Source organism: Helicoverpa armigera, chromosome 22, assembly GCF_030705265.1.
Source record: "Helicoverpa armigera isolate CAAS_96S chromosome 22, ASM3070526v1, whole genome shotgun sequence".
In the NCBI taxonomy this organism is placed as follows: domain Eukaryota; kingdom Metazoa; phylum Arthropoda; class Insecta; order Lepidoptera; family Noctuidae; genus Helicoverpa; species Helicoverpa armigera.
The window spans coordinates 1,475,654-1,490,362 of NC_087141.1; the positions used below are offsets into that span (position 1 = coordinate 1,475,654).

A 14,709-nucleotide genomic window follows, 5' to 3' on the forward strand; every position below is an offset into this window, starting at 1 on the left:
TTTTTATTGTTTTATTTTAACAATAGGAGCTGTCCATAACACTATATTTTTTTTGTTTTGAAGCTTTTTTTCAAGCTTTTCCTTAATCAACCGTTTGGTTTTTGGTAAAAATATTATGGTACGGTAGGGACCAAAAACTGATTGTTGTAACACCACTAGGGCTTTCAATACCGGTATTACGGGATCCCGTAATACCGTGATCACGGATATATTTTGGTATTTTTTCAATACCGGTATTGAGGAGCCAATACCGTGATTACGGTATTACATCTTTTTATAATTTTAATTATTGTGGTTTGTTGTAACAAGTAACAGGAAGTTGTTTTAAATAAGATAAATAACTACGACTCGTAAGATGTATGTACCAACTCGTAATCTTATTCTCACACTTCACACTTGTGTATTAAGTGCCAACCCGCCCAGCATACTCGCCCGCTGATAGTTCTTCAGCAGGGTTTTGTCTCCCTTTTTGAAGAACAGGACGATAACACTCCTACTCCACGCCTCTGGGGTTCTCCTTCAAACAGGACGGCATTAAAAGCTTCTGGAGCTCCCCAGTATGGGCTTACCTCCTGTTTTAATAGCTCTGTTGTAATGCCATCCTCGCCAGGGGCTTTTCCATTTTTGAGCTGTCTCAGAGCGATCTCGATTTCGCCACTGCTGACTTCTGGCAGGTCTTCGGTGAAATGGCGTGTTAATGTGGCTCTAGAATCCTCATTTCCGGGATAAGGTCGAGATGCATGCGATGCGTATAACCTAACCGGCCATAGAAGTTTTCCACTTCCGAAAAGACTGCCGGCACCGAAGAAATGACTTCTCCACTTGTTGTGGTCAGCTTCGTCAAGTGGCTTCTTCCAAGAGATTGTACGAATACCTTTGACCCCGATTCAGCTCAATTGCTCTTTCAAAGTCAAGAGTATTGGAGCGGAGGTCGCATCGTACGTGCTTGTTGATCTCTTGGTTTAGAGCCCGCTTAGCTGACGAGGCGGGTTTTCACGTCGTTTCTTCATAATCCCTGACGCTGCATGTTACAGAATCTCGAACCTTCCTCCCTGAGGATCCGAACCACATGTCCACCCCACGTCGAACATGTCGAACCACATATTCGTGGTTCTGGTTAACGTCTGTTGTGGTTTCCACGGCGGCAAATCGGTTTTCCAAATTTGACTGGAACTTTTCAGATCCTGTCATGGTTTGGAGCAGTGTTGGTCGGAGCCTGGCCTTCATCAGACGGAAACGTTCGGCCTTGAAGTTGATATTCAGAGAGCCTCGGACAAGTCGGTGATCGCTACCGGTGTTAAACCTATTGATCACGGAGACGTCTCTGACTATGTGCTTCTTGTTCGTCATGATGAAGTCAATCTCATTTTAGTCATAGTGTCGGGGCTCTGATTGGACGCTTTTTGAAACTAAAGGATTGTGTTTTAAAAGTTTTAATCGATCTAAAATTAAACTCCGATTTCGAATTAGACGAATTCGATTTGACAATATTAAAAAATGTTTACAACAGCCTTTCTGTAGTCAAAGTAACTATATTAGTACTGTACTATACGGGATGCCAATTTACTAAAAGCGGATATTGCGCTAAAATTTATGTTGACGAAGTTAGATGGTCAAGCTAATGACTTAAGCCAAAATCTTGCAAAAGCTCTTCGAAGACGCATAAAGGAGCGACAACTTTTAATATCTGGATTATTGCAATATTTGCATGACCGACAATACCGTGATCACGTGATCACGGTATTGAAATTTCTAATACCGGTATTGATACCGGAATTAAAAAAATCCGGTATTTGAAAGCCCTAAACACCACATACTTAAGAATGTGTTTCTCTTAAACACTTTTACAATAACTAGGTTACACCATTTTGCAGTAAAAAAAAATACAAGTTATAACTTAATATTGAAATCTTATTTTGCAAATATATAATGATTATTTGGAAAATACAGGAATAATATTCTGCTACACGTTGACCTACATATTTTCTCTAACAGCGTACTTACCGAATTAAGGAAATCTTTGCTATTATAATATCGACAGTCTATTTCAGTCCGGGTTTTCCATTTTGGCGAAAACAATAATATAATCCATTTTTCGTGAATCATCTGAAATTTCCTTATGACGCTAGTTTCAATAAATCGAATTATGGTTTTCAGATATCTGGTAATGAAGAATTCGCTCATATTTTCTGTGGTTTTATTTGCCAAAGAAATGTTGACTTTACCGCTGTTGTATTAAAGTCGAAATTCGTTAGACTTTGCATCGTTTGATGTTCTCATAGTTTGTGGTTATAATTGATATAATATTTGAACAGTCTTAAAGCTATTAATTAGTCCACCTATATAGGTAATTTCTGTAAAAACATCCTTAATTTGATCATTCTATTACGTCAATTTGTTAGTTCGTCATTTAATACCTGAAAATAAAAGCAGTTGTATTGATAACTAGCTGTTCCCGCGGTTTCACTCGCGTCCCGAGGGAACTACTGCTCGAACCCGAATAAAATACTTACATAACATTACATGAAGATACGTGAAGATAATGTAGCTTCCTACCACTGAAATAATTTATCAAATCTTTTCATTAGTTTCGCAGCCTTAGGGTTAAAAAAAAAAACAAATAGAATGTTTCCTCTTTATCGAAGTAGGTATAGATAATCATCTTGATTCATATTGTCAATCATTTGTTACGAATATGAATGAAAATACCGCTTATCTTATCACTACAGTACAACTAATATTAGGGCTATGATTCAGATTATCGAAAAAGTGGCTCATTGATTAAATAGCTTAAGATTATACCTATGACAAATATTTAGATGTAAACAGTGCAAGGAAAAACCCTATTAGCATTTTATGACATGTTTTGGTACAATGTGATTGTCATTTATTTATGTAAATTCATTCATGTCTGGTTTAGTTAAGGTATCGCCATGGTTGTGTTGGATCAATTCTGTTTCAGATAGATAACTTGTTTGTAGCTAAGTAAAGTTGCTACCGTCGATAAATTATGAGGTTAAGTAACGCTTTTAGCTGTCTAAACATCGGTTATTAGTCGGAGGTTCTAAATATCACGGATGACCCTTGAAACTTCAAGCTTTTTCTTGCAGCCTTGATCCGAATTTTATTAAGAGTCGTCACCATGTTATTCGCTCTTCTTTTCTTTGGTCTTCCTCTCCCTCTACAGTGGTCATTAGTCTACATCAAGCCAAGCCTTCTTATCACACTCTTTGTTTCATCCTTGACTACATGCTTATACCAAGACTAGGTGCATTCAAGTCAACACGCATAGATACCTAAGTTAAATTGTAATATAAAGGCAAAACTACCCTTTGAAGCTTAAGACTGAAACACAGTCTAGACTAGTTCCTCAAAAACTGGCAGAATAGTGACATTTGCCGCATCGCTGCCATTCAATGGCAATGCTAATTGTCTACCAAACTGCCAGCTAGCCCAGTAATAGCATTAGGTTCCCAAGGCAACGGCCGGGGTTTTGAACCCATGACCTATCGATCGACGGTCATACGCCTTTGGGTTTTGCCTAAAGTTACTACAATATCATTTTATTCAGGCTAACGTTAAATTCTGAGCAGTAAACTGACAAATTATACGTCAAATGTGGACTGAAGTGGAGCTATATCCGACACTGGGAGGGACGAGAGAAATAAGTGTTCAAATGAGAGATGATGCCTCCATGAAGAAGCAATACTTCATAGAAATTGATCAGCCCCGGATAGTTCTACCTGGATCAAAAAATAATCATTTGATTAGTAACAATTGTAACATCAAAATATTTGTGACTGTTTTGGGTTTTCTATATTTCGGAAATATGAAATGAGATCACTTATTGCGTTCTAATGAAAGTCACATCCATATCTCAGGAATAATAGTCATGTTTTTACCAATATTAGTAATCTGTGCCAATATTCCAATGTGTAATAGGTCCTATGTGTCATTGTTTTTACCTAATGTACGAGTAAGTACCTACCTCAGTAGGTAGGTACTCGTACATTAGGTAAAAACAATGACACACTACCTACTGAGGTAGGTACTTATATTTTAGAGGAAAAGTCACGAATCACTAGGGTAGGTACCTTATTCCACATAAAAATAAATCATGTTTAGGTACTAACGGTTGCTAATAATGAGATCATACATAAGATCGCATGATGATATTTTTTGTATTACACATAATAATTCTTCTTGTATTGAATGATTGTTTAAACGACTTACGTAGGTACAATTAAGTACGTCCTTTCTTAAGGATAATGCTGAATGCCTTAACATACTTTTACCTTACAAAGTCGGTTTAATGCCATATTTTATTTTGACATTAGGTTAAGTACAAGAGAGACATTGTGTATGTGGCAAAATAAGAATATTCTAAATAATTCGGAAAGCACGATAAACTGCAGGTCCTGGCTGTCATTTGAACATATTTGGTAGTCGTTACGGATAGTCAGAGTCTGACAACCAGTCCTAAAAAGGGGTATTAGGTTGCCCGGGTAACTGGATTGAGGTGGTCAGGGCAGCCGCTCCATGTAAAACACTGGTGCTCAGCTGCATCCTGTTAGACTGGAAGCCGACCTCAACATAGTTGAGAAAAGGCTAGGGAGATGATGATGTTATCATTAACCTTTACGTTTGGTCGTAACAATTTTACAGCTTAACCGTGAATCCACGGTTAAGCTGTAAAATCTGAAACAATTGAACTGATGTAATTAAATCTAGCACGGAGATTAACTCGATCCGAAGTAAGGACGTAGGAAACCTTTTTATTATCCGCATTAATTATCTAGTCTAGGTACCGTATCCGTTGGAGAATAAACTGTCTTTCAATATCTTTTGTCAGGACACAAGGAAAACATTTGTATGGTATGTTCGATTGTTCACGCAAAAACTATTCAATGGATTTTGATTAAACTTGGCAATAATAAAGCTACATACATTAGAATTTTAAATATACGATATTTGGATCGATGTATGGGAAGTGGTTCCCCAGGAATCGGTTGAAAGCTAGTTAGAAGTAAGAGGCCTTATGGGATTTAGCTACATATTTTGCCCAACCCTTTACGTACGAGCATGAGGTCATATTATTTTCAAAGCAGAATCATAGTGGTTAAAAAAAACCGTGTGTAATAAATAAAAGATTCTGACGAACTGAGAACCTTATTTTTTGAAGTCGGTTAAAATCATATTCGATTTTGAAACATTGATTTCCTTGAATATATTGGGACCTTTACCTTCTTAACAAACAAAGCTAATAATTATGTTCTACCAAATGCTATTTAAGTACCGAATGACCTATTTGGATCACAATGAAATAATAATGTTATTCCTAACAACAGGAAGTCGGGTTTTCACCTGACGCAAGCTGAAAATGTAGTCAGCCATCACTCATAATAATTTTGAATCATTGTTTTCAAAACAGTACAATATTTCTAACAAGTCATTCGTTATCATTACCTAGCCTTTTCCATTGCCATGTTGAAGTTACCTTCATAAAAAAAAAACTATTAAAACTGAGATAAAACTTTGTATGTTTCTATGTAGCGGTAATCTCTGGAACGGCTGGTGGGTACAATTCCAAAAACGGTTTCACTTTACACTTAGAAGTTCGCTTAGCTAGTCCAAAATAGGTACACAAAACACTGCTGCGTATGCAATGCGTCAAATGGCTGATTTCAGAGGGGTAAAAGTTGTTTGGTGAGAACTGTAGGATCTAGGTAAATTACGAGAACAGTACCTGCCTTAAGAAAAGATAGGTAAGTATGGGAAAAACGGTATAAATTCGCCATACGAACGGACTGGAGGTGAGTTAATCATGCGCTTCGACTAAATATGCAAATAATGATGGGGTTTTTCTTAACGCTTGCAAAAAGTGTCCTTTGCAAAGCCTAACAGCTTTTAGAAAACGACATTGACGATTAGAGGTTTTATGCTTCTTTTTAAGAATGGAGCAAAAATCATGTTTATCAGATCTCGCATAACGAGGGTTCTATGAACTTGTGGAGTGTAAGTAAAAGTAAAAGTGCTGGAGTGGAGACCACGGACTAGCAAGCGCAGCGTAGGACGTCCACCAACGAGGTGGACAGACGACCTTATAAAGGTCGCCGGAAGACGCTGGATGCAGGTCGCTTCCAACAGGTATCTGTGGAGAACAAAGGGGGAGGCCTATGTTCAGCAGTGGACGTCCTATGGCTGAGATGATGATGATGATGATGATGAACTTGTATTTTTCATATTGGGTAGTCCTGTAGTTTTACAGCTGGACCGTGGCTTTAAATCTTTGTTGACTTTGCTATTGCAGATTTCTTCATATGTACTCCGAAAGCCTGTGGGGGAGCAGAGGTCCTAAGGTAGTACCTATTAGTGGAAGCCGCAGGAGAAATATCATAGAATCTGAGTGTCTCTGATCCACAGATCCTCTTGGAAAATCGAAGTTCACTGTAATAGACAGCTGAGGTAGTGGAGTTATAGTATTTAGATCTGAATATTTGAAGGCTAGCAATTTAATAAAGGAGTTTAACTTTATGGTTGTGTCATGTGGATAAGCGATATGTACCTACTGAATTTTAACTTGAATGTTTCAGGTTTCATCGAACGCCTCATTCGCCGAATAATAATAAAGGTTATGAAAACATAGTAATGAAGCGTGCCAAGCAAGTTTGTATCCCTAATGTCATGAAGCTAGTTGGAGCAGCTTTGAATCTAGTACCAGTCGCTGCAGTCAGATAGCAATAACTGGCGTGACTAATAACTCAAGTACGAGTGCTCGAGTCGCCGGCAGGTCGCCCCGGGTTCTTGAACCCAGCGCCTTACGTAACCTCCCTCGCCCCGGCTAGTTACATAACCCCCATTTTCATTTTTATTGGCGAACTGAAAATTTTGCACGCGATGTCACGTTACGAGAACTGTGATCATGGCGACAGACAGTTTTGCGCAGTTTGCTAACACTGTTAGTGAAGTTAGCGAGATTGCATCAAAGTAGCTGGTTAGCAGTTTGTTGCGCTCTGGTCTGCCCTTGAGTTCCGGTCCTTGAGGTTACCGCACAATGCTTAGTAATGTGTCGCGTCACGGCGGCTTCGCGTGCTGGCCGCCGCCGCCGCCGTCCAATCGCGGCGCCCGTGCAAGACACACCTCCGCGACGCTCCGACGGATTTAAAATTGGATCGGCTGCGCGCGCAGACGACTCGGTATCGAGCGGACGTCAGTGTCAGTTGTCAGTTGTCAGTCGCGGACGACGGGCGCGTGTTGTGTACGTGTAGTATTTCGCGGAGCTCCGAACATGGCTCTGCTCAGACGGCTTGCGGTGAACGCGCCCCGGAGCGTACGTGTGCTGTCCTCCTCGCCACCGTCGCGGGACGACCTCGACCTTAACTTCAACAGCCCCAAAGATGCGTTCAAAAGTAAGAAGACGAGCGAACTCGTGCGGGCGTATTTCGTGTACCAAATATGCTCAGTCAACTGGCTGGTCGAGAACAATGATATGGTGAGTAGATCGATACACCTCAGCTGTAGGCTTACGTAAGATCTGCATAGTAGTGTTTACTCGCCGGCAACGTTTTCCAACTGCTCTAAAATAAGTTCGGTTGGCGTCCTTGCGTCTGACTTACATGCTGCTGATTGATGAGTGTGTAATTAGAATTACGCGGCGTGGTTTCTTGACATGTTTTAGGAAGGTTTTAAAATTGGGAGTGTCGGGGGAATAGAGATCGAGTTTGTCGAGGATAGCATGTGGGTCGGTGAGGGCGAAGCGAAGCGTGTTAGGTAACAGTGAGAGGAATGAATGGGTGGAATGGATTTTTGTTCGGGTTGTAGCGCGCATGCGTGCCGGCGGGCCAGGCCTGCTCGCCGGCCGGCGTGGCGCGCCACTCGTGTGCGTCGCGACGCCCTGCGCGGTATGCACACGTCTGCTGCTCAAATAACTTGGAACTGCACAATGTTACATACCTGGTCTTGACCATGGTTAACGCCGCATTAGTTTGTACTAAAAGAACTTTTGTTGAATTTGAAATTCAAAAGTAACGGACCCATTTGTTAATCTACTGTTTCCTTGAAGCCTTAACTTACTCCTTTTGGGCTTAATGATATAGGTAACTAGGTAGATACTGTTGATAGATAGGTACTTTATAAGCTTATATTGCTGTATTACTTTATAATGTTTTTTTTTTTAAGAAAGTTTCTTGCTGTTCAATACCAATGTTTAATTTTATCTTCCTCCAGAGGGTAGAAGAAAATATTTTACTGTTACAAAATATTTCATTACAATTTTAGCTTATTACTAAGTTACTTATTGTATAAACCAATAGGTTTATTAATAGCCCCAAAACTAGATAAAGGAAGGAAAATAGTGTGCCAAAGTAAATTATGTAAATTTTTCCTCATTGCAAGCAAACTTTGGAGTATTTGACAGGTCTAACGAGTCGCTAAATGTAGGTAATGCCAAGTCATAAAAGATTTATTTTATGCCTTCTGGCAACGGTATAATGTGTAAGGATTTATCAGGCAATTGCTAGTACATAGTTAAAGCAGCCTCTCAAGTACGAGCAAGTGCTAATGTTACTTTTCTTAGTTTATATCTTGTAACCTACACCAATGACTTAGCAAAGGTGAAGAAATAAAAATTGAGGATACCTGGACTTTACAAGTCTGAAATCGCTAATCTAAACGCATGGAGGTGATTAGGGCTCATTCCTTCTGTGTAAGAAGAGTCCTGTGCCCTGCAGTGAGACAGTAAAATTATGACTCAAACTCATTGTGGCTTATCATCAGCCAGAAAAAAATAATCCCAATCCAGCAAACCATCCACTTCCTGCTTCCTCCCTAGTATCGCTGGTCTATCGCCATTACAAAAATGGCGACCTGGCTGATTATCGGCCATGGCGCTAAAAGGCGTAATTTATGAGGACTATAAAGAAAATCTTAATAGAGTTCTCTAGTTTTTGGTCCTAATGCCTTTTTCCTCAATTATAATATTTTTTCAATTTCTCCAAAACCTTTTTACCCAAAAAATCCTCATTTATGCCAGACACTATTTAATTCAACAAAGTACACGGCTTGATAAGCCTTCCGTAATTAAGTTTCAGTAATCGGTCATGGCCGTCAACCTCTAATCTCGCGTAATAAAGAAATCCAGTCCTGAGTAGGAATTCACTAAGCGTTTTACGGCACTCACGATGTTTAGCTGTGATTTCTGTTGCTAACAAGTCTTTTAGGTAATTACCTCCTTGTATTTTAATTGTGTTTGACTTCGAGATAATTCTTCTTGGATTTTTGTCTCTGTCAATATAAGTAGATATAGACTCAATAGCAATTTGTTCAGATCAGCGCTGCTAGCTTAGATTTTTGATCCAGCCATTTGAAGATAACAGAAAAGAACAGGAGTTAAAAGTCAAAGGTATTTTCAATTGAATTTTATACTCTTCAAATTATGATTGATTGAGTTGCGGTGATTGGTGTCAGTCAAACTTTCATTCCTATTTTCACCAACTGCACTGCTGGATCGTTGGGTCTATATATTTATAGGCGGACCAGTAATTCGCACATATTGATTGTGGCTTTAAGTTATCAAGATTTGAGGTACAAAGATGAAAATCCAATCTCAAATGTAACTTTGCCTGTCCCGCAAACTCTAAAGATAAAACGTCTAAACACGATCAGATGAAATAGAAGATAGTTTTCAGCCAAGAAAACACCGAAAAAAAAATCCCCGAGCACATGCAGTTTGCCTTATATTGCAGGTGTACCATGCAAAACACAGTTTATCGTAAAACAGGATTTATTATTATGATTCCAGTAACAGATACGTTTCAGTGTATACTGATTAAATATTAAAAGGTAAACATACAGTCAGGGAAGCCGGTTGTAACCGAACTTAGACTTACGACAGACACGAAGTCGCTGTGTTATCTTTTATTACTGATATCTTTATTCGTATTTACCTTTCTTATCTTTTTGTGATGTGTGTGTGGAGTTGTAAATCAGAGCTTTGCGATGTAATGGTTTGAATTGCACTTGACATTTTGGTTGGGGAAATAGTTTAGGATAAAAGTTTTTTTGATATGATGTAACCAAAACCAGCCAGTACCAACAGTAGATATGATTAAATGTCCTTTTTATTGTTTAGAATGATCTATTACTAAAATACAATAGTGTATTGGCTTCAAATATACAATGTGTGTTTTCATGATTGTCTAACTCAAACATACCTAGATGTTATTTAATGTGTCTAAATATTAATTACAATATAAAGTATCCTTAATCTATATCACCCTCTATTCACGTGACAAATAAACTTGCCTACTGAAGGTGTATCAAACCACAGTCAGGAAAATGTATTGACGTGGTTCAATTTGTCATCTCTTAAACTACATCATAGAAATACCAATACAAGGATAAAATAACTGACAATTGGGAATTTTGTTAATTAAAATAAATCATGTCGTATTTGCAATATTATTGTATTACCTATCTAAACAATAACCACATTGTTTGGTCACCCTTTTTAAATAATTTTTCCTAATGGTGTCAACTTCAGGAAAACCGCGAATGATGAATTGAACTTATGTTTTATCAGTGGCGAAAAACCATACTGTCATTTACCACAACATTTTTTTCAAATTAATGGTCGAAAAACAAGGTAACTGTTTAAAAAGGTGTACTCTCAATCAAATCTTTACAATTCCCTTTTAATGGGGTTTCTTTACAATTCCCTTTTTTATGGGAAAACATCAAATGACCCCGCTGTGGGTGCAGCGTCAGAGAGTGTCAGAGCCTTACCGATTGGAACCCACCATGTTCCTTCTGAAGCCCTTCATATACCACGGCTGTGGTAACTCTTTCGAACAATCCCGCAGCTCTTTGCAATGTCCTGAACTGAGTCATTGAAATGCATATAAAAATTGCATTTATCTTCAATCAATTACTATTTAGTTTTCTGAAAATGTGATCAGCTTTAACTAGCAATAAACCGCGACCTCGCCCACATAGTGCTACATGTTTACGGTTCAAACGGTCCGGTTATTGTTACAATAAAAGAACCGTTAATAACGTTCATTGCTTTCCGAACGGTGCGCCCGCGCTGCATGCGCGAACTTCAAACGCCAGTGATTTAGGAGCATGTTTGCACAACTGAGGATGTGAAGGTCACAGTCACATGTGTGTTAGAAGAAAATAATATGTGTATGGTGGGAGATGTAAAATAAGATGTGTATGAAAAAGAGAGTTTTGAGGCACCAATGTATGTTAAGGATATCCTTAAAGACAAGCAAGTATTGTAGAGAAAATATCTGCTATTTTGAATTGATATGATAAACCCTTTGAGTTGAATTGCTTTTTGGAATTACACCCTGAAATTGATTGTAAGATTTGTAAGCTATTGCTACTGAACGGTACCATAAGAATGATCTAGACGCCAAAAATATGGTGCCCAAAACACAGACTAAAATCAACGAAGTCAAAACGTGAGGAGACTCGAAATAGCATTCGTTATCACAAGACAAAGCCTAGGTTATAAATATGAATAAAATAAGCATCATGTATTAAATCAATAAGCATAAAAAAGGTGTTTATTGAGTAACCATGACGGAGTCTACAGAAACCACGTGAATGCTGTATTGTACGATAATTGAGTGGATTTGATATTGCTGTGGTTGGCGAAATTATATGCTTGTGTATAAAAGTATGACAAGGAACTGGTAATTTGATGGAGATCATTTTCGTGATGGTGAAATATATATCCTGCGAGATCCTGTTTCGGGCTTTGATATGCAAGAATAGAGAGCACCTACTCCTGTGTACTGGACTAATGCTTGAGCAATTGCAAACAACCGCGCCATGGCGAACAATCGGTCTGTATTTAATGGTGCCTCTGTATCTGAAAACCGAATTTCATCTAGTTTTGTAATTCTATGACTCATGGCATTATCGTCATCATCATCATCATGATATGCAATTACTACCTACGTCGACAAGCTTCCGCTAATTACGTTAAAATTGCTTGCGATTTTTTACCCGTACCATTGAAAAATTCAAATATGTAGCTTCATTTTTATGGCTGTGACAGATCTGATGTTGAGAGTTGATTCCCACTCTGTTTTCTTAAGCCTAATCTTAATTAAAGTTAAGCCTTCGTCCTGTTACAAGTATGTGCATTTATAAGACTTGTGATAAGCTAAACAATCAAAATTAAAATGAAATCATGTCTGTCGAACGTGAAACAGGTGGATCCAGTTCTCGCTAGATATTCTTTGACTTTACTGTACTTGAATAGATAAAAACCAGTTGTGGGATTCAGGTTCGTGACTATATTTGTTAGCGCTTGATTAGAATTTTGGTCGTGTAACAATAAGGCCCCATTCATATTGGAGAAGAGATTATTGAAGTAATATTAAGTTTAGAAGAAGAAGAACACCGTACCTAGTGTTTGAGAGCAAAGGAAACTATGTTCGTCAGAACGACGGAAACAAGGAAATATTGATAGCTAGGACTAGAATAAAATCTAAGAATGCAAAAAGCAAAGACTGGAATTGAAAAAGTTTAAGGTAGATTGACCCATCTAAAGTAATCAATAGCTATTGAACAAAAGTAATTTAAACCCGTGAATTTTTGGAAAAGAAACCATTCGGTGCAAAATATTTGTGTTCAGAGTACAAAAACCATTTCTCTAACGTCGTTTTTCCTCCCCATCAATGTGAATGAATCCTGCAGAGTCATTTCCATCGCGTTATTTGTCAGCTGTTTAGACAAATGTCAAGTCCGGCCGAGACGAGCCTTTGGTCTGCTCAAACACATGTCGTTAGTTAGACCACGATGCTTCACACCTTGAACTTGATGTGTTAAAAGCGATTGATTTATTATATTGTTTCACATGGTTTGATTTATTACATGGTTTTCATATGCATTCAAGAGTAATTGTTGTACGATCGTTCTTACTTTCACTGTTTTTAATACTTCTTGTTCATCTACTTTTCTTCTTCCTACGTAACAAATTTTCTTGGCACTTCACTTTCGTTTTGGCTGAGAATGCTCTTGTTTCCTAAAGAATATGATTCTTCCATGGACTGCCCCTTACTTCTAATTCCTATCCAAAATTTCCAAAACCGCTCGATTTTCCCCAGCTCTGCGCTATAATGTTTTATATACATTTATATACTATTTGTATGGCTATTATCACTTTCTGCCAGTTAGCTTAAACTGGCGAATTAACCGGTTCGGCACAATGGAAGCGTGATCGAATGGCGCTTGACTGTGGAATATTTAGATGTCACGGCCCATGTGTTAATAACCTATGAAGGACATTCAATGATTATATCATAAAAACCAAGGTCTGTCTTTGCGAACTTGTGATTTCTTTTTTTATATCGATGGTAATCTGTATCAAAGTCTATATGTACGTCAAAGTTTATACTACGTGTTAGTAAATGGGTTCTGTGTGGCCTTATGAACATTGTATTCAGTGATTTAACAGAACCTGCATGACGTACGTGATTGTGTAGTTCAAAGGAAGAGAATCCATTCTCGATACGTTGATAATAATAGTACGTAGAACTGAATTTCCAGTTAAAATAATAATTTTTGTAATCACAATTTACCGTAGAATGTCAGCCATGTTAAATGTAATGAATAACTACATACAATAAGCCATGCAAATGTAAAAGTACTACACTGCAATACAAAAAGAAAGGTACTAGGAATACAGAAAGAAAAGGGGTCTGTCAGACATCTTACATAACAGGACCCTGTCAATGAACTTCTCATTCAAGATAAAAACTCTAAAACTGGTTTGCAAACGGATGAAGAATGTTCACAATCTAGAAATAAATTGCCAATCGATTATGTAACTTATGGTCCTTTACTGAAAGTTGAAATTGAGTTGCAATGCAATTTTGAAAAACAAGAGGAATGGCATGCGATTTGAGCTGTAAAAAATTGCAGTGTTAAGGTGAATTTAATCTTATGTTTAGAGAATATAGTTCTGATTCGAATGCACCGAGCCCAGGGTTGCCATTGCAAGAAAGTAATACTGTTTTTTTAATTTGTTTGATCCGCGTTTATAGTGTTGCCAGTATCGTCTAGTAATCCTCGTGACCTAGTTAAGAATAGCGGTTAGCGACCTCAATAGTATTGTTTTCTCGGCGTCATAGGCGTTTTTATACATTGTATTAGTTACTTGTATTAATCTAACGGTTTGGTCAGCCGTCGCACTTACTTTATCAATGACTCTTGAAGTGAGGTGGTTTATTGCGTGTAGTATGTCAAATTATAAGGAAAAACATTCATATGTTTCAACACCAACAGGTCTATCGCAATAGGATATGACTATAGCTCTGACGTAGTCCCATACATAGAACCAGTGATATCAAAGCATATAGCATATCCTTGGCCGTGTGTCAAAAAAGTTTTGAATCAGGATAAGTTATAATAGCTAATACAACGGGACACTTACATTCGAACAATGAAAAAGAGGAGAAGAAGCGATGATGAACTAACTTCCCAGCAACACAGCTCTTTATGTTATGATAGTACTTATAAATAGAAAGAACTCTCACACAATAGCTGGTGGCCAAACAATAGAGATAGCAGCATTGATTGCACCTGATGGTTCCCAAGCCGATAGATTGATTATATTGGATTATAATAGATCCCTAAGTGTTAAATACTTGACGTAGGCAGTAAAGGTGATTAGAAAAATGATATGGATGGCTT

At 38.1% G+C, this 14,709-nt stretch overlaps 1 protein-coding gene across 1 annotated transcript in view; it reads left to right on the forward strand.

Annotated features, from left to right (window-relative positions):
* The first annotated feature begins 7,134 nt into the window (after positions 1-7,134).
* LOC110371685 (proline dehydrogenase 1, mitochondrial) overlaps positions 7,135-14,709 on the forward strand; it is a 31,093-nt gene continuing 23,518 nt past the window's right edge. Inside the window, exon 1 of the mRNA XM_064040313.1 lies at positions 7,135-7,492. Within this exon, the coding sequence (XP_063896383.1) occupies positions 7,289-7,492 (204 nt within the window). The 5' untranslated portion in view covers positions 7,135-7,288. The remainder of the gene's footprint in view (positions 7,493-14,709) is intronic.